Below are 21711 nucleotides of genomic sequence, written 5' to 3'. Positions count from 1 at the left end.
TCCATCGAGAGATTGACATTTGTTTGTTTGTATGCGGCGAAGGGATGAAGGAAACAGTGCGAAACATCTTGAACTACATCGAAGCTCTCGCTGTCGCTTCACTTTGTGATCCAACAATCATTTCGTCGATAATTTATTTCATAAGCTGTAACTCCCGCTAGCATTAGATACCAAAATCATTCAATCACACGTATTATCGATGTAATACTGTGACTCATGTAATAGACATTATTCGAGGGTAACACTATGCACAATGTGTGCTATTTGAGCTAACATCCAAACAATGAAAAAGGTAACCTCATTTCACTGGGTTTGCACCGAAGAACATGTTGAAAGGAAACGTTAGAAAACACGCAAAATAGTGGAAAACCGCACATTCGAACCAGGAGACAGCTTATATAATGTGATGCGAGATTGTAATGTTAATCCTTTTGCAGTGTTAATGTATGTGTTTTCATTTCCCGCCTAAACGATTCACAGACGCTAGGAGCTTCCTTGCAAGCAAAACAAACCACTGGCAAGACGTGTGTGCTCTTCACCCGGATTGATTTTTACACAGGGCCCTCGATGCGTGTGTGAGTGTAGTGGTGAACACCGTACCCCGTTTGACGGTGTGTGCAAAAGCAATGAGTTAAGATTCGACATCCAACTCTGGTGGAGAATATGTCGATGGTGTTCTACCAGATATCGTACAAAAAACCCGTAGTGTGCTCGCTTATCTGGGATAGATGGTGAAGAATCTACTGTAAATACGCAGATAGAAGTGAAATTTGTGTGATTCTGTCGGCTGATCACTATGGAGCAGAGTATCGCACAAAGCAGTTTGATGCCGGTGCAGAACATGGAAGATGGTTCCCAGAAGTCATCGGAGCAATCATTCCAGGACCACCGCACGCTAATACCCAATTCTACCGACGTTAGTGGTTGCTGTAGGTTGTGCTGCAATGAAGATTCCCATCTCCGAGAACTTTTTGCAGGAGGGTACAAAGAGGAGCTGCTCGTTCGTAAAATCTTCGAGTGTACCACAGTGGAGGTATGTGCATTTTATTTTCAAAGATATTCTACCTACATACATACGTGAAGTTGTCAGCAAACCCCTCAGCCAGGTACCTTTCTAGAACATGAAATGGTATCGTTCGTTCCATCGGTAGATTGCATTATTTCCATTTTCTTAAATCCGACCATTATTCTGGGTATGACTTTGCTACACAGATCACTTTGGCCAGTGACCCGGATGCTCTGATATGCTATTCCTGTGTCGCAAAAATTGAGGAGTTCCATCACTACAGAGAACAGTGCCGCACCAACGATGTACTGCATAGAAACTGGAAACGGCGATTGGGAGGGCAAATCGCTACGGCTTCATCTTCATCATCGATGATACTTCCCACAAAGTACATTAAAAAGGAAAAAGATGTGGAATCCTTTGAAATCAATGCTGGCGACTTCCTCCCGGTGGATGTTCAGCAACAATCTGATGAGATGTTTGGTATGCATGGACCAATTGCCAGTGTTGCTGATTCGTCTAGTGCGGTGAATGCATCATCTGCTCCTAACGAGGTAGGTCTTATTTAGATGTAGAAATCGGTACCAATTTTGCAACGAAGCACTGCTATCTAATTTGCTGGAATACGTGCGCATGTTCCACGATCCGATATGTTGGTGTATTTCTGGATATTCAATAGCAGTCATAATTAAGGTGACGTCCTCACTGAAGGTACCAGATCTTCGCATGAGGCGTATATTTATTGTATGTTCCCTCCTTTTGTTGCTACTAAATTTCTGAGTAATTTTGGTCGTGTAATCTTCATAAAACAATTTAGATGTAGTAGACATTTTCTCAATAGTGGCATAATCGATGTGGCTATAACATGCACATGGCGGAAATGAAGTTACGAAAGCAAATTTTTCTCCAGCAATGTGTGCGTTTCATATTTTCATTCCCAATGCTTGAGTTCCGACATCTTGCGCTCACGGACACACGTCAAATCTATTTCTAAACCGCTGTGGTGTGATAGAGACAGAACGACGGAGACGATTTCTGAACTCCAATCTACCGGATCTGAACAATCGAAAATGCTTATTGATGGGATCATTCACAGTATAGTAGCATTTTGCTGCAGGTGTTGTATGGAACTTTAACGTGGAAGCCAATATTTTTTATATAAAATAACACCTAGAAGTTCAATCTATCGCTCAATATTGTATTGAAACTACCACAACCTTAACCTATACAATAAATTTGTTTGTCATATCTTAAGTCAAAAATATATAATTTAGAAGTAAGACGATCACTGTACTAACTTGAATGTGTAGAGTTTTTTGGCCAAACATTGTTTGACCAGAAACAATGGTTTATTAGTTGTAGATATAATAATACACCGTTGCTTTGCATTTTTGAACCTATTATTTCTAGCACGATGTATGCAATACTCCAGAAGAAGAAGAAGAAGAGGAAGAGGAGGAAGAAGAAAATCTTTTGGAGCTGATGCCAGAACAAGATGAATTCCGTTTTTTGTACACTAATGACAACAAGGAGCTCGCCATAGTAAGCTAATACAACTTGATTTTCTACAATAACTCTCTTACCTTTGTATTATTGCTTTTGATTATTTGAAACAGCAAAATGATATCGATTGTGATGTGCCGATCAAAGAAGAAATGCCCGATATAGATGACACAGCCGAAGACATCTGGAACAATTTTGAGGACGATGTTAGCATGGACCATACTTCGGCATTAATACCGCTAATGGAAAGTTCTTCATATTCAATGAGTGTCGCACCCGAAACAGATTCACAGCGGCCTTTCCGCGAGGTATACAACGGGGAGGCGCTAGTTTGTCTGGTTCAAGACGGGTTTTTGTACATACAAAAAGGGAAAGGGCAATGGCATTGCCGAGTGGAAGATTGTGCAGCTGCAATCATCAGGCGAGTAGATAGCGAAGACCTGGAAACAAACAACATTCTTCATACACATAACAAGGAAGTGGAAAATAGTGCAACCGATTTCCAAATATTGCAGCTGCTGAAAAACGCATCACCAAACGGAATGTCAGATGAGCTGTTCCATTATGTAAAAAACGTAAAAAAAGAAAACTCAATCGTATACAAGGGCTATCGATACGGCATGAAACATAGCAGGCTAGATGGCACAATATTTTGGAAATGCAATGCTTTGAACGGCACTTGCCCGGCTGGACTGTATCAGAGTACAAACAATGAGTTCGAAACTGTTGAAACTCATTTACACAAGCAGCAGGAATCCAGCTGCGAGACAACACAACATAATTCAAACGATGCCGTTGATGAATTGGCTGGAAATACACCTCTGAAGACTAAGATTAAATTACGGATCGGTCAGCAACCAAATGCAATGGAGAGTCGAGCCCCTTCTCCTTCCACGGGCGGCGAGAAGAACGATGATTTGCAAACCAACCAAAAAGATGACAAGAGAGTTGTTCGGAAAGGCTATGGTTACAAAATTGTTAACAACGCAAATGGTCGACCTCGCCTTCATTTCGATGGGAATCTATACGTGCGCGAATCGGCTCGAGCGGACGGAGTGGTGGTATGGCGTTGTCGTCGAAATTATGATATGTGCGGTGTTGTTGCATTCCTACATCCAGATGGACTAGTGGAGGTGAAGGGAAACCATGATCATTCTTCCATCAAAAACACGATGAGTATTACAGAAAACATGACCAGAACCAGGAACTATGAACTGTCGCCCACGTGGAAAGGTGGCGAGGCTCTCGTGCTAAATGGATATCGGTTTCTGAAAGCCTATTCAAGAGTAAATGGGATGAGCTTGTGGCGTTGCGTTGGTTCGCTGGGTGTCGTTTGCCGCATGAAGGTCACTACTGATGCGGATGGGGTAGCCTATATCTCCAAAAATGAACAACATTTGCATGATAAACCCAAACGGCCTAATAAATCCCCGAGCAAGGTTGCTGAAAACACCCAAATCAAGGAGAAACAGGCAGATAGCGCAAATAAAAATGAGAAAAGAATGGTCCGTTTAGGGAATCAAATTACCAACAAGGCATGCTCACCAGTGCGGAAAACGGTGAACGTAACACGAAAATCCAATGAGTGCGCTACTACTTCTGCCGCAGGAAAATCACTAAAAGTTATGTCTAAATCTCAAACGGCGCGAAACTATCGAATTATAAAGAACAAGAAAGGTAACAAGGCTCTAGTGTACGGCGGATTCCGGTATTGCAAAATTCGAACTCGTCAAGATGGAAGCATCTGTTGGGTGTGTCGGATGAACAAAAAAACGTGTCGCGCTGGAGTGTACCAATATCCCGATGGCCGATTTGAATGGATTAATGAAAGGCGTCATAATCACAGCCCCACCGATGCAACAGAACCGTCAGCACCATCTTCACCACCGCCTAAAAAGATGTCGACAAAGGTGGTTAAAAAACGCCCGTTTCATATAGACGACGAAACGTTTGTAAGCAGCGAGTGGTATCTAGTGAGGAACAAAAAAAATGGTGCATCGCTCATTCACGCTGGTTACCGTTATCACAAAAAAGCAGACCGTTCGGACAATACATCAATGTGGCGCTGCTCCCAAGCCAGCAATGGTTGCCGTGCTGGGATTGTGATGTACACCAACGAGACGATAGCAAAGCTCGAAGATATTGATCATACCCATCCGCCTCCTGCTAAGACCAGTGGCGACGAGGACATTATTTTCAATGATCTTGATATAAGCAAAGAGTCTACTAGCACGAGCAAACATTGTAGCAACCCCGGGGTTAGGATAGCTAACTTGAATAGATGTATTGAGGAAAAAGATGATCCTGAAGCAAATATGCGCTCGTTGCTAAACAGTACGCTGGATATATCCGACGAGCCAAAGAATGAAGTGTCTGAAAAAATTGTGATCCCAGCTGCGGAAGCCCATTATCGTTATGTGAAAAACCGACGCAATACACAAGGCTTGGTTTTTCGAGGTTTTCGATATTCGCGCTCAACTATGCGAGAACGTAGCGATGGTACCGTGAAGTGGATTTGCCAGATGAACAGAAAAACCTGTCGCGTCAGCTTAAAAATTATGAAAGATGGAAGTTTGGAAATGGACGATCAGAAGCACAACCATTTGCAGCTGCCGGAGGATATGGACGATAACTTTACTGACGAAGATGATGACAACGACGACAATGCTTCAGCATGGGACGAAACTTTGGAAGATCATAAGAATGAGACGCAAGACAAGCAAATCAACCCTAAGGTTAAAGAAGAACAAGATTACTATTTTGCTTTGAATCGCGCGAATGGGGAGAGTTTGATATTCCAGCAAAACCGTTTCAGCAAAGATTACTCGCGCCCGGACGGATCGACCGTTTGGCGCTGTATGGTGCGTCAAGCATGTATAGGTAGAGCATTGCTACGTCCAGACAATACGTGCTCTATGTATCGCAATACATATCACAATCATCCTCCACTGGATGTGCTTCCACCGCCATTGCGATATCCAGCCAAGAAAACTAGTTCACAGGCATCACCTGAACAAACCTTGCTAGCAGACCTGGCAGCCGAAATACAAGACGCGTCCTCAAGTCTGATTGTGAAAGGAGATATGGTTATTTATAAGCAAAACCGTATGAAAAAGACAAAATCGTTCCCTGATGGAACCGCCATGTATGCTTGTGCGGAACTAGACAGCTGTAAATCGTTAGTAAAACTACAACTGGAATCTACTGAAGGTACAACATCCTCCCCGGTAATACTATTCGAGTGGCCCCATAACCATCCAAGCTTCTTAACAGCCGCTAGCAACAGTAGCAAGAGTGCCGCGCAAGACTGTCCACAGAAGACTCCTACCAAAATGTCAAAACAATGCACCAAAGGTGTTACAAAAAGTAGTAAAGAGTTCCAACTGTATAAAAGTGATCGGGGCCATATAACGCTAGTGTACAAAGGATATCGATTTTCACTGCGCAGTCATAACAACATAACCGACGACACTTCGTGGAAATGTCGCGCAAACAGAACCTGTAATGCTTTCGTAGCCTTTACCAAAGATGGCAAAGTTGTTCGGCAGGGAAACGGTAAGACGAAAGCTGTGTCACACAATCATCCCATTAACGGTGAATATATTGAGCGGGCAGTGCCGTTTGAATTGGCAGATCTCGACCCACCTGCAGAGAACTTGGGTGTGTTTGCTGCTCAATGGTTGAATGGAACGTACAGCGGAACACTTAGTGGCAAACCAATTAACTCCTCCTCCTCACCTAAAACGACTGAACGCATTGATCGACACCAAGTGATACACCATAAGAACTTCTCTTACAAACTGCAGACGATTAAGAACGGTCGAGAATGCTGGCGTTGTACAATGTTCCAAACAAGAGCTTGTCGGGCTGCTCTGTTTTGTCACAAAAATGGCAAAATTGTAGAATGTACGAATGGGCGTCCGCATAACCACGAACCAACCAAATCGCGATCTGATGCACAGGAAGATGTTGCCCCACACAAGACAAATAGTGGTCCTAGAGCGAAGGCCACAGCAACAGAGACAGCATTCGCTGTGTATCGTGGTTCCGAACACTACTCCGAACAAAACAGCAAACTTCAGCCCAATGAAGAGAGTGCTGAAAGTCCAACACCTGCATACCAAGTAGTGCAAAGGGATGGTGTTAATATTCTGCACTATGAAAGACATCGGTACGTTGCTTTGAGTAAACGGGATGCTGCCGATAAACCAAGTCGGTGGCGTTGTTGTTTGTGGAACAGCCGTCATCAGTGCCCGGTAGAGCTGAAAATCCTTCCAACAGACGAAATACACTTCGAAACGGACCCAACGCACAACCATCGACCACCTCCGGCTGAGCCTTTAGAAATGGAGCGTGCTCCTTCCGTGCCCAATGTGAAAGGTTCCAGAAAATACCAGCTAATGGGACGATCTGAGAGGACCGTTTTTTACAAAGGATATAAATATTTCTGGAAAGAACGAAAGGACGGTATGACGCACTATAACTGTATATGCAACGTTTCCCATGGATGTCCGATGAGTGTGAAAATAGATCCAAATGGATTGCTGTTTGAATGTTCCAACGCTTCCCACAACCACGAGGCGACAGCAGAAGACAGTCGATTGAGCACATCGTCGCAATTGTACACCCCAGAGGCCATAAAGCACGAATCAAAGACTATGAGGCATTGGTCCGCTGCGTCAAAGCTGGCCAGATTGGAACAATGTTCAAAAGTTGGCTCCAGCGACTATACCTTTGTGCGATCCTCCCAGGGAGTTTCTATGCTGTTTGCAGGTCATAAATATTGGTTTCACAGCAAGCTGTCATGTGGACTGCATATATACCGGTGTCGTTACCAGAAACTGAAAGATTGTACCGGTTCTGTGTATCTAGATACCGAAACCAATCTACTGCACCATCGTTTCGATGCCATGCATAATCATGAACCAGAAATGGACGATGCAGCGAGTAAAGATAAAGTCAACGGTGTGGTAGGCGGCATACCTGATAATTCAGTTCAAAAACCAAATTCGAAAAAGTCCAGCTATGGATCCAACGATAAGCATGGTGAACCTTTCGCGCAGAGTCAGCTGTACCCCGTGGTGCCTAAAAAAGAAAGGATAAAGAAAGAAGTAACCATAACGGACGAATATTCCTTCCTAAAAGACTCGTACAGCAAGAATCTGCTTTTATACCAAGACTATGTGTTCGAATTTCTTGCTTCGCACTATCGCAACAATGGCAGCAAATTTTACAGCTGCCTATATTCGGAGTGTTCAGCATCTGTAAAGCTTCTTTCATCCGGCAGCTTAAAGGTATTGTCCCCGGTTCACCACGCTCATGAACGACCCGATTTAACTGATTACCGTACGGTTGGTCGTGGTTCGGCCGACTATCGTTTGCTACCGACAGCTCCCAGCTCAAACCCTGTGATACTATTTGAAGGCCATCGGTATTGTGCTTCTGCGAGCCAGGCCCTACCAGACAATACGACAATATTTTACTGCTCTAGAAAAAAGTCTAGCGCCGCGAAGATCAATCTCAATGAACGGTGTCTCGCTTCGCTGGAGCTGTTACCTAACGGACGTGTCATTACAGATGGTATTCACCAGCACCCTGTGTGTAGTCAGCCCACTTCTAATGATTCCGACACCCCAAATTCATCCGAATCGTCCGAAGTAAATGTGATGGTTTTGGAAGGACGATCCTATCGATATTACGATAAACGACAGGACGGAACAGTTGTAAGGATATGTGCAGATGACCCTAGGTGTATGGCCAAACTCTATCGCGCTCCCGGTGGTAAATGGGAGCACGGTAAGACGAAACATGTATTAAGACATGTAATACCAAAAGTGGTGAATCCAAAGGTGGTTCCAGTTTTACCAGCTGCATCAACTAGTGCTGCACCAATAGCCACTTCCAATCATTTGTCCAATGCCAACTCCAGCAGCAGCGGTAACTTGCGAACAAAGTGGTTCGAAGGGAATCGGTACAACTTTTATCTGACCCGTCGCGACGGCGTACAGTACTGGCGTTGCAGCAAACGCATGGAGGAAAATTGCGATGCCGGCATCTTGTGCTACCCATCAGGTACAATAGTGCCAGCTAACACCATACCTCATACGCACTCGAAAATAGAGCCGAATTCAAGCAAATCATCGCACAATGTGGTACAACGACCAACAGTGTTACCTGACGAAGGACAGAGGGTTCGGGAAAATACGGAACCTACATCTTTGGTTTTTATCAAATCGGAATCGAGTGATGGAAGTGGGAAATCGCAGTATGAAATATTGAAAAAGGACGAGCGGAAAAAAATGTTCATGATGTACAAAGGAGTTCAATACATGCTACGAAACCAGCGCTCGGACGGTATATGGATTTACAGGTGTCGCAACAGATATTGTACTTACACCTTGCTCATGACCAAGAGTGGAAAAATAATTCCCAAAACTACCTGTTGGCATAGTTGTGAGAATAATCAGCCACAAAACAATAATGAGACCGCATCGAAATCTACTTCCTTCGCAAGTGTAAGCGATTTGAGTCCCGATAAACCTGAAATAGAAGATCCCGATGATTTGATTAATCAAAATGAAAGAACCGAAGAACGATCGACTACGAAGCGCATTCGATTGAACAGCGGCAACTTCGTGGAGCTAGAGCTAGAACAAGCTACGAAGCAAAACAGCGAGGAAGATGTCGATGAAGAGCGGTTACGATGTAATAGTAGAAGTGCATCGGAATCTTCTGGAGCAGCCATAGAACCAGCCATGGTCAGTTTATCTAATCTGCCAGAAGTAGAACCAGACGAGGCAATAATCGAAGAAAGTAGTAGCAGTAGTAGCAGAAGAGACAGTCCCCTAACAGAGAACATCCCGACAATCGAGTGGGAAGAGGAGCATCTGGAACAGAATGATGAGTATGATGAAATCGCAGTTAATACTAACGACGATGTGGAAGATTTTGAACTGGATTACGGATCTGATGTACCTTCAAAAGAATTACCTTCCTCCAATAATCCGTGTACGAATTTTACGCGAATTGTTGTTGCAAATAATAATACCGAGGATAATGACTCAAACACAGGTAATATGGAATCTGGTGACTGCACAGAACTTGGGCTGGTAAAAAAATGTAACAAAATTGCTTTTTTTTTGTTTGCAGGATTTACAGCTCAACCGATTACAACCACGCCTGGCGATGCTGTTTAGGTAATAATATTTTTTTTCTTCCTTTCTACTCTCTCCGAAAAACGGAAATTTTGATTTTGAAGTTCTAGACGTAAAATGTATAATCGTGATCATCCCCCGCTGAGCAAACAAATTACTATTTATAATGTGCTATCTTTGCAAAATCTCTCAATTTTCAATGTTTGAAGGATTTTTTTTCTCCCAAAATCAGGAAAATTTTTATGTTAATATTATTCATCTCTTCTCTTATTGGTTAGTTAATGTTTACTGTTTTTATATATGAATTATGGATTATGAATACGTGCTTATGGACCGGCGTTTATTTCGGATGAATAAAACCTATTAACGAATTACATGTATGTTTGAAGTATGCAACCAATCAGCAGGAAATGAAATTTGATGACAAAGTAAGAAATTTTCCCCAGGAAAATAAAGCTAACGGCAATACAATATATATGCATCAGCTACTACATCATACCTCATAACTTGTGTGGAAGTAAAATTCGAAAAAAAGTTCTGTGCGTCGGCCGGGAATCGAACCCGGATCAACTGCTTGGAAGGCAACTATGCTGACCATTACACCACCGACGCACGTTGAGAGAAGGGAGTTTACATTGCTATTTAAACGTTTTAATTACTCTAGAACATATGTTTCTATTTTTATTTACAATTAAGAAATGTTCTAATCAATATAAAACCATTATTCACACAGCAAATTCCCAATTTTAAAAAAGGTTAAGTTGATTGTTTGCGTAAATAAATGGTCGTTCCATTCTGAATCTGTTCGGTTCATTGGTTAAACAAAACGTCAAACTGACAGAAGCAACATACCAAAGCAGCTGAAGGAAAAACAAAGCAATATCTCAGCAGTATTGGCGATTATACATGCGGCAGTTATTTTGCTAGTTTCTTCAAAGACTTTACGAATATACATATATATAAATTGTGAATGTGTTTAGTGTAATCGATTGGAATATAGCTTTGCTCGATCTAGAACGATGCAAAACTATGAACACACGATCGAGGAATTGACGCAACTGGCGCAGGATAAGATCGACCTCGGGGAAAAGCTGCTCAAAAGTCTTTCTCAACGCAACACCATCGAAGGAGTGAAGAAAATTCAGAAGAAAATCAGCCAAGAGCTTAAATTTCTCAACCGAGTGAAAGCGAATCGAACAGTCACTATCAATCACATTCTTTGCAGCAACCTGACCCATTTCGGCTGTCTTGTGGATTGCTTGTTAGAGAGTGCGAACGTAAAACATGTCGACTATCCCCTTCCGGTCGAGGATCGTGCATGTCCACTGCGGGTGGATATCGTTTGCGACGGTGGCGCTACATGGATCAAGGTGATTGCCCGCAATCCCAAATCGCTCAGCGATGCAGTTTACGGTCGCACAAGCTACGGCTCGAAATCAATACTGGAGCAGGCGGAAGAGTACGTTCAGGCGGCCTGCCACTTTCCTTACATGTTCCGGCCGCCGACGGTTGTGTTTCGCTTTCTCAGCAAGCTTGAAGGCGAGCTGGTCGAAGAACTACAGCGAATCGGAGTGCGCGTGGTGATCCTTGCGGAAGAAGCATGCGATAACACTCGTCAAGAGGGAGGAATCCAAACGGCTTGCTCGTCCGCTTCCTCTATCTCGGAATGCAATCCAAAGGACGAAATAAACCTGTTAAATGTAGACGTTACCACACTAATAGCATACTGCAGCGCAATGACCAATGGATCAGCTAGTTGGGAGTTCAAGCAACCACTGCTATCGGAACAGGCTCGCTGGGAACGGGATAAACCAGTGAAACCGGTGCTCGAGCGATTGTTTGAGGGCAAGCGGCTGATCTGCTGTCAAACGGCGTACGATTCGTTCAACGACATCCTATCGATATTGGGCGGTGAGCAGGAAAAGGCACGTGCCAAGGAGCTGTTTAATCGCGTACATGTCCTGCCTGATGTGGCACTGGAGCAAGCGCCGAAGGAGCTGCAAGCATTGAAGCTGGGCGGTAAGATACGTCCGCGTAGTTTGCAAGTATTCGCCTTTGGACTGTCTCATCGTGCCGTGACGGTTACGTCAAACGAAGGATTTACGCGTGCAGCAAAAATGCAGGGTCTCGAGGTCCCCGTCTTTTTGCATGATGCTAGGGCCCTTACGGAGGATAAGGAAAAAACTGCTAAACCACTGCCAGAGTGACTTTAAAATGTGTACAACCGCTCCGCGTCACGACACGTTTAGTAATTCAAAATTAACTTATCGACCATCCGAGTAAAAGTCAAACAGTCAATAATAAATATGGAAGTCTTATTTTACAAATATGGATAACTTTCTCTGGAATTTGTGTTTGTGTGTGACATTGTCTAGACAATTAAAAGTACAGCTTCTACTTACATCAAATTTCTCACGGTACGTTTTTATTTCCAGAATTCTTCATCTTCACATCTCACACCATCCAGTTTCTTGTTATTCTATACATACCACCAGAAAACGGTAATGCTTCAATGCCTCCTTCGTTCGTTTGCTTCTGTTTGCTTACCGTGCAAAGTACTTTCACATCAGTCGATTGTTTCAGTACACACACAGACACACACACATCGACTCGATGCATATGTATTGTTTTATACGTTCCTCTGCTAATTAATTTCTCTTACTACAAACAACCAACTGCAAAGAACGACATTCCAAAATTTAGGCTTTTGTCTTCAGTAGAAAGCGAGATTATTCTTCAAGACCAAAAAGGAACGAATGAAATGGCTAATGGAATAACGCAAAAAAGAAAAGAAAAAAACATTGAAATGTGTAGCTTTGTTTTTCTATGAAACACATCCAAGGTACATTTTATATTAACAGTACGCATGTTATCCTTGTTGTTCGATCGATCTATCATTCGTTCTTCGTGTACTTAATGCAATGCTCGTAAATAATAATATGTATATATTGTATAGAAGTGGGGAATGTAAACATTCCTGCTCGCAGATAATTAAGAATTGGAATTTAAATGGGAAAAATAAAACGCAACATTTGTAGTTGATCAACGGCATAGCTACGCGACCGACAATCCTACCAGCATGTTACCGTTAATGCTTCAAGACAAAAAAAAGATGCCAAATGCTGCCCATATGAAAAGCTGGAAAATGAACTCTCTCCATACCAAGTATCGACTATTTGCGTCTGTACGATAATAGATTTTAAAAAAAAACGAAGATAATTGATTGTACCGACAAACAAACAATCCCTCCCTTTTTTGATTCCGCATCTACCACGGACGTTCCGTAGTCACCGGATCTATCGGATTTAATTTACTCGTACGCTATTCTTATGGTGGCGCGTTAACTCTCATTGCAATTATTGTACAAAAAATCCAACATTTCCCTGCCGTTGGCGACGATACCATCTTCAGTGCCTGTGTGTTATGCTGAACCTTTTACGATATTTGATTTGTAACCACTGCTGCTGCACGTGTACGCATATAATTGCCTTGCTGGATGTACGTTTTTCCTTCGTTAACAGCAACTAAACATCAAACAAGATAACACTATTTCGCATTCGATTTTCGGTTTCACACAATACTGTGTAAAATTGTTCTGCAGCACTGTCCAGTTGCCGTTTCTCGTTTTAATCATCCTAAAACAGACAATAGTAAAGCATATTTTATAAACAAACACAATGCTCAGCTAAATCAATACTGTTTCCTGCCACAAGCTTCTTACCATTTCATTGGCCGTAGAGTTAGGCTGTGGAGTGATCTTAAGAGATGCGTTTATGTCTCGACGGAACTGCAACAAGTTTTGTGTGAATCTGGAAAGAGATTATTAGTGTGAGTTAAGGGTAAATGTGACTGACATCTCAAAGTGGATAAAGTTAAACACGTTGGCCGCTGGCACATTCACACTTCAAGACATTTTCACTGCGCTACGGTCAATATTTCTACTTGGGATTCATAGCCTTTGGTGCCGGACGAGGCATTGGCGGAACGTTCACTCGATAGAAACGTGGAAATCAATATATTTAACAATAAAACGTACTTATCTCGGTTCTGAATGAGCAGGTTGCGCTCGATACCATCCATCAGCATTTCAAAAAGACGTGCCATATTCTGTTGCTTCGCCACAGGTTGTGATTGAATGACCGTTTCACGAATTCGACTGAAAAGTTTAAATGAAGATGAAGAAATACCATTAAAACTGCTTCTTCTTCTCCCTTATTAAAAACCCAATAACTTTTTAATGCTATGGCTTTTTGTCATACCATACTTACCGAAAACAATCCTCGTAAAGTAGTATTAGCACTAGCAAAGGCCGGGACATGGACCAATGATGTTTACAGTCTTCAAACATTACTATGTTCATCATGGTCGAGAGCAAACCCTGCAGGATTTCAGGATGCAGTTCCATTACTTTTAGAAACATGTTGTTTTCCGGTGGTACTGCCTGGCGATGCTTCTTATTCGGGAATGTTGAAACTGGTATGAAAAAAATGACAAATAATTAAATTGAAAAGTTTGGATTAATGCAAGAATATTTAGATATTTGTAGTATGCAGACAAATAATGCAAAATCAATGAGCAGGTGACGTCTTTTGTTTCTATATCGATATAAATCGGCCCTTCGCAACAAGGTTCCATGGTGTAATGGTTAGCACTTTGGACTCTGAATCCAACGATCCGAGTTCAAATCTCGGTGGAACCTAACTGGGTGAATATTTTTTTCTTTTTTTCCCTTTTGCGTCTGTTTCTTGGACATTTCAGCAGGGCTAAAAGAGCCTTTACCCGTACGTTGTACCTGCACCTCTTCTCAATCATGTTTTTTTTTTTGCATGGCAAAATGTATTGCCAACAAATTTTAACTACGATTAACTAATTTCTCTGACAAAAAAAACAATCCAAATTGTGGAAATGTAAACAAGTGGATCAATGAATAATGGATATAAAAAATGCATGGCCAATGTGTAAGTAATGAAATAATTATTTAAAGAATAAAACATAATTAATATGTGTAGTATCTATTGTTAGCACACTAACATGTGCACATATGCCTCCATTGTTCTTATTCACTTCAAATTAATCGGAATTGACCAAACGGTTGTTCAATTAGTAGTAATGTTTCACGACATCATCAATATTTTACATGCAATGCAGTAATCACGACATTTTTTTAATATGCTCTTGTTTGTTTTAGATATTATAGAAGTTTTCTTGAACTTTTCTCTATATTTTTATCGTTTTGCAGAAGGAAGAAAAAGACGCCAAGACTTATAATTTTTTGTAGAACATCACGAAGAACATTACGAAGTTAACAAAATTATTTCAATTTCTAAATTAAGAAGGTTGCGAAAAACCAAAACATGTACTTACCATTCAGTTGCAGCTGCTTGAAAATGTATGTTACAATATGATCCAAGGTTTGGCAACAGCATGAACAAACTACGGATTCTGTAAAAAAGAACCATTTTCCCATGCAGATAATGTATCGTTTTATAAAGCGCATTGCTTTCTACAACCTACCTAGTGCATTCAATCCTTGGGATATACTCTCTAGAATGTACAAAAATAAGGGTGGTTCTAACGTTGACAGGTATGAGATGTGATCCTGGGCTAAGCACTGTATGAGTGTGTAGTACGATAGCGACAACTTCGGATAAACCTGTAGGGAAAATATAAGTTTTTACTTTCGCACTCAAAATGCTCTCTGGCCATAATGCTTACCAGTATATCCTCATGCGGGATGGTCAATATCAGCTTAGCGGTCATGTTAAGAACGTTATCTAGTGCGTTGTCTCCGTACAACTTAAAGACGCCAAAATTGACGTAGTTTCCGCTGAGAATTTGTTTCAGCATTTGAAAGCACACCGAAATACCTTTCAGCTTCATTGGGTACATCTGCTCCTTGGGAACATTGAGCGACAGCATACTTTCACCTGTGGAGTGGAGCATGAAATAGAGGCAACGGGTCATGAAATCCAATGGAGGGGATGAGCGTCTCCTCACCATAGCAACAGATCAGTTTGGACGTTTCTCTGAATAGCAGAATGCCGTTTGGACTAGAGACATCAAACAGCAATCGCTGCGATCGGTTGTAGACTAGCTCTGTGAACAACTTCAGCACTGGTGTTGTAACCGTAGGATCGTGGGCCCACATTTGTACGGCACGGATTAAAATAGGCGAATAGTCTGGATAGCTAAAAAACAGATCACAGAAGTCATGTAATACACAGTTGCCCCTTGAAGAATCAAGGATCTTGATACGATTACACTTACATCCAATCAAACAGCATCATGTACGGCATCTTTGCATTAAACGCTAACGCCAATCCTCGAAGATCTCGTGATAGTCCAATCAGCTCTTTCTTCGCTTCCTCGCTTGGAAAATTCATCATGATTATATTTTCGATCGTTTTCGTCAGCGGCATCATGAATGTGTTGAAGCGCTCAACATCTTCACCGAGATCCATCATCAACAAACGACCAAGGCATGTATAGAACATACTGCGACATCGCGTTGCTGCTACTGTACCGGAACCTAGGAATGAAAAGTGCTCGCGCTGGAAAACGAAAGGTACACACATATTAGAGTGTATTTTTCTTTTTGCATGATTAACATTCCGAACCACAACGCTTACCGTACGATTGTTTAGCATGAACTGAATTTCATCTAATTTAATGAGCTTTCGTACGGAAGAGCAGATTAATGTTAGATCGTTCAGCAAAGCAAGCGTTTTCCGCAGCACCATTTCGGAATTGCCTAAGTATTTGAGGTTTGTGATGCTGAAACGATTAGAAAGAGCAAACAATTAATCACAATAGCGAAAAGTTACCGCAGTGAGAAGCGTTGCGTAGCTTCAGCTTACATTTTACGGCTAGTGACCGTGAGCATTGTCATGTCGTCATCGCTCACTCCCAGAATCTCGGACAAGCGGGGAAACATTTTTAGCTTCTGCATGTGCTCTGTGATGTAGATTTTGCGTACATGCGCTAGGAAGTACATGAAGGCTAGTTCCAGCTTTTCGCATCCACACTGGGGCAACCGCGAATCGGTTAGCGTCATCAGTTGCAACACTCGTATAATGATGTCACACTCCAGCACATCATGATCGTCGAACGAAGGTGTCGCGATTCGGCCTCCGATTGATGCTCCGATGATGTACACCAACCAGGTCAGCTGTCCCTCGCAAATTTGTAGATCAATATGATTTGCTGTAGATGGGCTGGACAGTATCTCCTGGTAGCGATTGGCCGTTTGATCGAAAAGTTGCACTAGCAGTGCACACGTTTTATCGTACTCACAACGACCAATCGTAGCAAATTGCTCCAGCTGCTGCTGCACCATGTCCGTGTCATCCACGGGATCTTCGAGCCCTTCGCGAACAATCACAGGAACGGCGTCCAGCTTAGACGTTATGAAAGCTTTCGTCACTTCCGGGGTGTAAGTTTCCAAATAATGCGGCTCCGGCGATTTTACGTACGGAAGGGAGGCAATCAATCGTTGCCACAGTGACAATAGGTAATGAATACTATTCGGCGCTGACTGCCACATTTGCAACGATTGTACGGTAAACTTTGCGATCAATTGAATTGCTTCTGGATAGTTTTCCACTATGACCAGCTCACTGAGCTGGTAGTTGGATTTTAAGCGAGCCAACAATCGGCAAAATTCGTGGTAGTTGTCGGGATCGCTCAGCCCGTGCGACGTTTTTAGGATGTCCGTGGCTCCTTTCACTAGCTTGGTGAGAAATTTGATGCGCTCCGAGTTGCTGAAAATCGAGCGTCGAATCGAAGTGATCTGTGCCAGGCAGGATAGTGCCAGGCTGGACAAACGCGTTGGCAGCATGTGATACAGATCGAAGAATAGTTTCAGGGAGTCAGACTCCGAGTCCAAAAATGCTGGCCGCCAGTTGGTCGGAATTTGCACGGTAGCTATATCATCCGACGACTCATCGGCCGTGGCGCCGACGAAATCATAGCTCAAGCAGTTCCGGGCTAGCTCGAGCAGATGCGTGAACAAGCCTTGCTGGGCTTCATCCAGACAGTTTAAGTTCTTGCAAACGCTATCCTTTGCCTGGCTGAGCAACGTGCATGCTAAGATGAAGATTTCGTACAACATCTTATCGCGATACAGGCTGGTGATGCGCAAATGCTTGGGAAAGGTGAGATTGCATGCCGATTCCGATTGTTGGTTCATCTCCACCGTAAGTTGGGACAGAATTTGTACTCCAATCACGCAGTGGTCCACCGATCCGCCCAGGAACTCCTTCACATCTTGCAGGATGTTTTGGAATACGTACTCCTGCTCATACATATCGATCCAGCACAGCTTGGTGATCTTGACCAGCAGCGATATTAAGGCCTGAATAACGAACGGTTGCAGATTCGGCCGGGTGGCTAAATAGTTCAGCACGTAGTTCCGTATGTCGACCCGTTGCTGCATCCGCAGCACCTGTATGTTCTTCGTCACCAGCTTTGTCAGGATGGTGGTGGCAAACAGCTGCGAGAAGCTCGAGTTGGCTCGATCCAACAACGTTTGGCATTTGGACAGTGCTTCGGGATCATCCTGGAAATGGTACAATGCCTTTTCTGCCTCCACTCGCAACTGGGCGTCCTGGGATTCGTAGAACTGCTTGCACAATATCTCAAGCAGCTCTGGCTCCTGTAAAAAAAGTTCATGATCGTAAATAGCTCCATTCTTACATACGCTGCGTTCGCCAACTTACCATTGTATTCAAATTTAGATGCTTTCGGTACGTACGGGCACAAGATTATCAGTCGCTGGGTTTTGATTGGTTGTCAAATTATTGCTTGTCCTGGTAAAATGTAATAAACAAGTTGCGGTCACAATCGAAACTTTTTTGTTTGTTAAATGCACATCAACTAGAACGTCTATCTTGAAACCGCTGATATTGGATTGCCACAATATAACCCCAATTGCGCTATGCAAAGCAACACAAACACGCTTTACGACACACATACAAATCTCTCCGCAGGGAAATTTCCGAAACCTAGCTTGAAGTCCTCTCAATCAACCAAGTCGTCGACGGTGGGTGTGTATGTGAATGCGCCAAACTGCATGTTTTTCCCAACACGCGTCTTGTGATGCTAGTTTCTATCAATGAAAACAACTCTGACGATCTTTTGCAAATAATAATGCATCCAATGTGCTGCAGCAAGATGTAAGAAAACGTAGAAGCAAAGCAACGCCGATTTAAGACGGTCCAAACGAATTGGCCATCGTAATGTACTGACAAACTTCTGTTTGTTTGATTTCAGTTTGCCAATTTTCCTAGCACCGGCGTAAAAAAGTGGATATACGAATCGAAGCTTCGCAATCAACACCGCCATCGACGATGACAGAGGCCCATGTAATGACAATTCATATTACCGGCAGATGAAGAGGCTAGTTCTGCTACAGAGGCTCCTTATACAGAAAAGAAAACATCAATAGTCATTCGCCAATTGCTAAAGAATACTTCTAGCTTTAAGGTAGCATATTTGTTACCAACTTTTCCGAACATTGGTACTACAGTCGGCTTTGCCGTTCCAGATAAGCACAGCGCTACGTTCTTTTGTAGTCCTGTTTTTTCGTGTAAAGACGGAATTTGATGTTTCCCAATTCACGTACACTTTATAGCGTCACTTCATCGAACTATGGCCCTAGTCGAACCGGGTTAAGATTCGCCCTTCACTCGTACGTCGCACGAAGATGCTGGGAAATTTTAACTTCGACAATTGCTTGTTTTTCCGCAGTGTGTGGTAAATGTTTTACTCCTCCTATCGCCGCAATAGCTTGTGCATTCAGGCAAATTTTTGGAGCGAACCAAGGTGTGGACAAAAGAACAAGTTGTCAAAAAGTGATTTTCGGTGCCGCCATCATGCATGCTGCTTCACCGTACGTCACGCCTCTTTTCTAAACTATTTAAAATGTATTGTTTTCTAGGCATTCAAAGGAGAATCCCAAACAGATTACTAATTAAAACAACGGTCTTTTTTATAGCGATGAAATGGTTGATTCCATTCGTGACATGTAATGTTTTTATTATGTTTATTCGTGATTAACAAAATGTGGAGCACTGCTCACCTATACGCACCTTGCATGTGTTATACGAACTGTCAGGTGTGTGTGACCGTCAGAGCGCCACTGTGTATGCCATAATTACTCAATCCAAATTTTATATGTGCCGTTATTGTTTTCAAATTTAATTGTTTTTTTTTTATCTTTCTGTTAAGTAAGTTAAAATATTGCAATGATGCATGTGTGTTAATGTTTATGTTTCCATTCATTTATTCAAAAAGCGATTGGTGTGCTGTCTATCTTGAATTACACTACTTGCTTGTAAATTTCCGCATTTATTTAAGCCTTTCTTTTATACGATAAATGAGAAGGTATGAATCAAAATGAAAGTCGTAACATCACATTAATATTGTTTAGGTAGTACAAGATCCGGCGCAAGTATTGCATGGTTGTGAAATAACGTGCGAAAGACGGTTGACCGCTCCTACTACCACAAACTCAACAGAAGCAGCTGCGCTCAACACTTTCAACGAACACTCTTTATTGAAGACTTAGTTTCTAAACATTCCGGATGTTGACCCTTTTCATTCGATCATTGATAATGATTAGCATTCTCAGATTGAGATGCTACCTTTTTCGCATTACACTCTTGTTCCATCTTTTCTAGCCGCAACACCTTTTCCCCGTTCAAAGGTAGTTCAAACGGTGAATGGAAAATGAGACTACAGGTGTTGATTCTACTAACTGTGGTGTTGGCCAATGGTCTAGTGTCGAGTGTCGACCGTCACGGTCAGGATCCGTTCAACGACGACTTTCTGCGCAGGGTGCTCGCCCGGGCTCGGACCTGGAAACCGGACACAAACTTTCAATCAAACGTGCACTTTCATGCCTTCCGGTCGCTAAAGGGCATCGGAGAAAGCAGAACAGGCTTCAAGGTGCCGATCAGACGGTACGAGTACGTCTACGATGTCGATATTCCGGAATCGTTCGACGCACGAAACCACTGGCCCAACTGCGAATCGCTGCGTGCCATCCGCAATCAAGGCACTTGTGGATCGTGCTGGGCTGTAGCAGCAGCCAGTGTCATGTCCGACCGTGTCTGCATCCATTCCAACGGAACTATCAACGTGGCGCTGGCCGCAGAGGACCTCATGGGCTGTTGTGTGGACTGCGGCAACGGATGTAATGGAGGCTTCCTGGACGGAACTAGCTTCCAGTACTGGGTGGATGCAGGGCTGGTGAGCGGCGGTGCTTACAATTCCACGGACGGTTGCAAACCATATCCGTTCAAGCCGTGCGAATACCCATTCAACGACTGCCATGTGGAGATTTCGCCCAAGTGCACACACCACTGCCGAGATGGCGTCGATCGGCACTATTCAAAGGACAAGCTATTCGGCAAGGTGGCATACAGTGTGCCTCGAGACGAGCGTGCTATACGGTACGAAATAATGACCAATGGGCCAGTGGAGGCGGGTTTCGATGTATATGAGGATGTGCTGTTGTACAAGTCCGGAGTGTATCGCCATGTGTATGGTGAACAGATAGGAAAGCATGCGGTACGCATAATCGGTTGGGGCAGGGATGGTGGAATCCCGTACTGGTTGATAGCGAACTCGTACGGTGACGATTGGGGCGACCATGGTTACTTTAAGTTCGTTCGCGGTTCCAACCACCTGGGAATTGAGTCGAAGATCATTACTGGATTGCCCTTGATTTAGTCCAGCGGTTTCCATAAGACGGCCCGTGCACAACTGCGATCCTAGAGAAAGAATGGTTTTTTGTTTCAATATTGGAAAACTGTTCTAACTTGTCGTATGTTTGTTATGTTCTGTTCTAACCAACGTTAACCCATTAGTCTTACAGCTGACATAAAATGAGCGTGTGTTCTCACTTGCAATGCGATCTTAACAACTTCGATTGCCAGCAATCATTGAAGAGCAACTGGAAGCATCGGAAACAAATCAATAAATACAGAATAAAATTTCTTTCTCTTCAAATTTAAAAATCCCATTTTCCAAAACCATAAAGGCATA

General features: G+C 42.9%; 4 protein-coding genes and 2 non-coding genes across 7 annotated transcripts; 4 read left to right on the top strand and 2 right to left on the bottom strand.

The window, feature by feature from the left end:
- Nucleotides 1-70: 70 nt before the first annotated feature.
- On the top strand, nucleotides 71-10037 carry LOC121587679. 2 transcript variants are annotated; one of them, XM_041904683.1, is made up of 6 exons: nucleotides 71-292; nucleotides 481-1033; nucleotides 1213-1560; nucleotides 2417-2548; nucleotides 2623-9580; nucleotides 9659-10037. In XM_041904683.1, exons 2-6 carry the CDS (start codon nucleotides 797-799, stop codon nucleotides 9703-9705), a joined length of 7722 nt encoding a protein of 2573 aa, XP_041760617.1. In that variant the 5' UTR covers nucleotides 71-292; nucleotides 481-796; the 3' UTR covers nucleotides 9706-10037. The 2 variants fall into 2 exon arrangements, with proteins under 2 accessions (XP_041760617.1, XP_041760616.1); XM_041904682.1 differs by having other exon boundaries at nucleotides 71-403.
- Nucleotides 10038-10203: 166 nt separating this feature from the next.
- On the bottom strand, nucleotides 10204-10275 carry Trnag-ucc. The gene has a single exon. It is a non-coding gene; the product is annotated as a tRNA-Gly (tRNA).
- A 219-nt stretch (nucleotides 10276-10494) lies between these two features.
- On the top strand, nucleotides 10495-11990 carry LOC121587683 (UPF0415 protein C7orf25 homolog). The gene has a single exon (XM_041904699.1). It carries the CDS (start codon nucleotides 10683-10685, stop codon nucleotides 11868-11870), a length of 1188 nt encoding a protein of 395 aa, XP_041760633.1. The 5' UTR covers nucleotides 10495-10682; the 3' UTR covers nucleotides 11871-11990.
- A 1003-nt stretch (nucleotides 11991-12993) lies between these two features.
- On the bottom strand, nucleotides 12994-19499 carry LOC121587680 (ran-binding protein 16). The gene is made up of 13 exons (XM_041904684.1): nucleotides 19286-19499; nucleotides 18381-18470; nucleotides 16521-18316; nucleotides 16293-16437; nucleotides 15931-16214; nucleotides 15661-15851; nucleotides 15379-15590; nucleotides 15178-15316; nucleotides 15028-15105; nucleotides 13932-14136; nucleotides 13700-13819; nucleotides 13385-13472; nucleotides 12994-13298 (listed from the first exon to the last, which is right to left on the bottom strand). Exons 2-13 carry the CDS (start codon nucleotides 18381-18383, stop codon nucleotides 13290-13292), a joined length of 3270 nt encoding a protein of 1089 aa, XP_041760618.1. The 5' UTR covers nucleotides 18384-18470; nucleotides 19286-19499; the 3' UTR covers nucleotides 12994-13289.
- Trnaq-cug lies at nucleotides 14291-14362 on the top strand. Its single transcript has one exon. It is a non-coding gene; the product is annotated as a tRNA-Gln (tRNA).
- Nucleotides 19500-19967: 468 nt separating the features above from the next.
- On the top strand, nucleotides 19968-21705 carry LOC121587686 (cathepsin B-like). Its single transcript, XM_041904706.1, has one exon. The coding sequence runs from the start codon at nucleotides 20392-20394 to the stop codon at nucleotides 21394-21396; it is 1005 nt and encodes a 334-aa protein (XP_041760640.1). The 5' UTR covers nucleotides 19968-20391; the 3' UTR covers nucleotides 21397-21705.
- Nucleotides 21706-21711: the final 6 nt, after the last annotated feature.

The sequence above is a fragment of the Anopheles merus genome, chromosome 2R (genome assembly GCF_017562075.2).
Source record: "Anopheles merus strain MAF chromosome 2R, AmerM5.1, whole genome shotgun sequence".
Taxonomy (NCBI): domain Eukaryota; kingdom Metazoa; phylum Arthropoda; class Insecta; order Diptera; family Culicidae; genus Anopheles; species Anopheles merus.
Note: the sequence above shows the minus strand (reverse complement) of the source record. Positions and strands in the feature narration are given on the sequence as shown.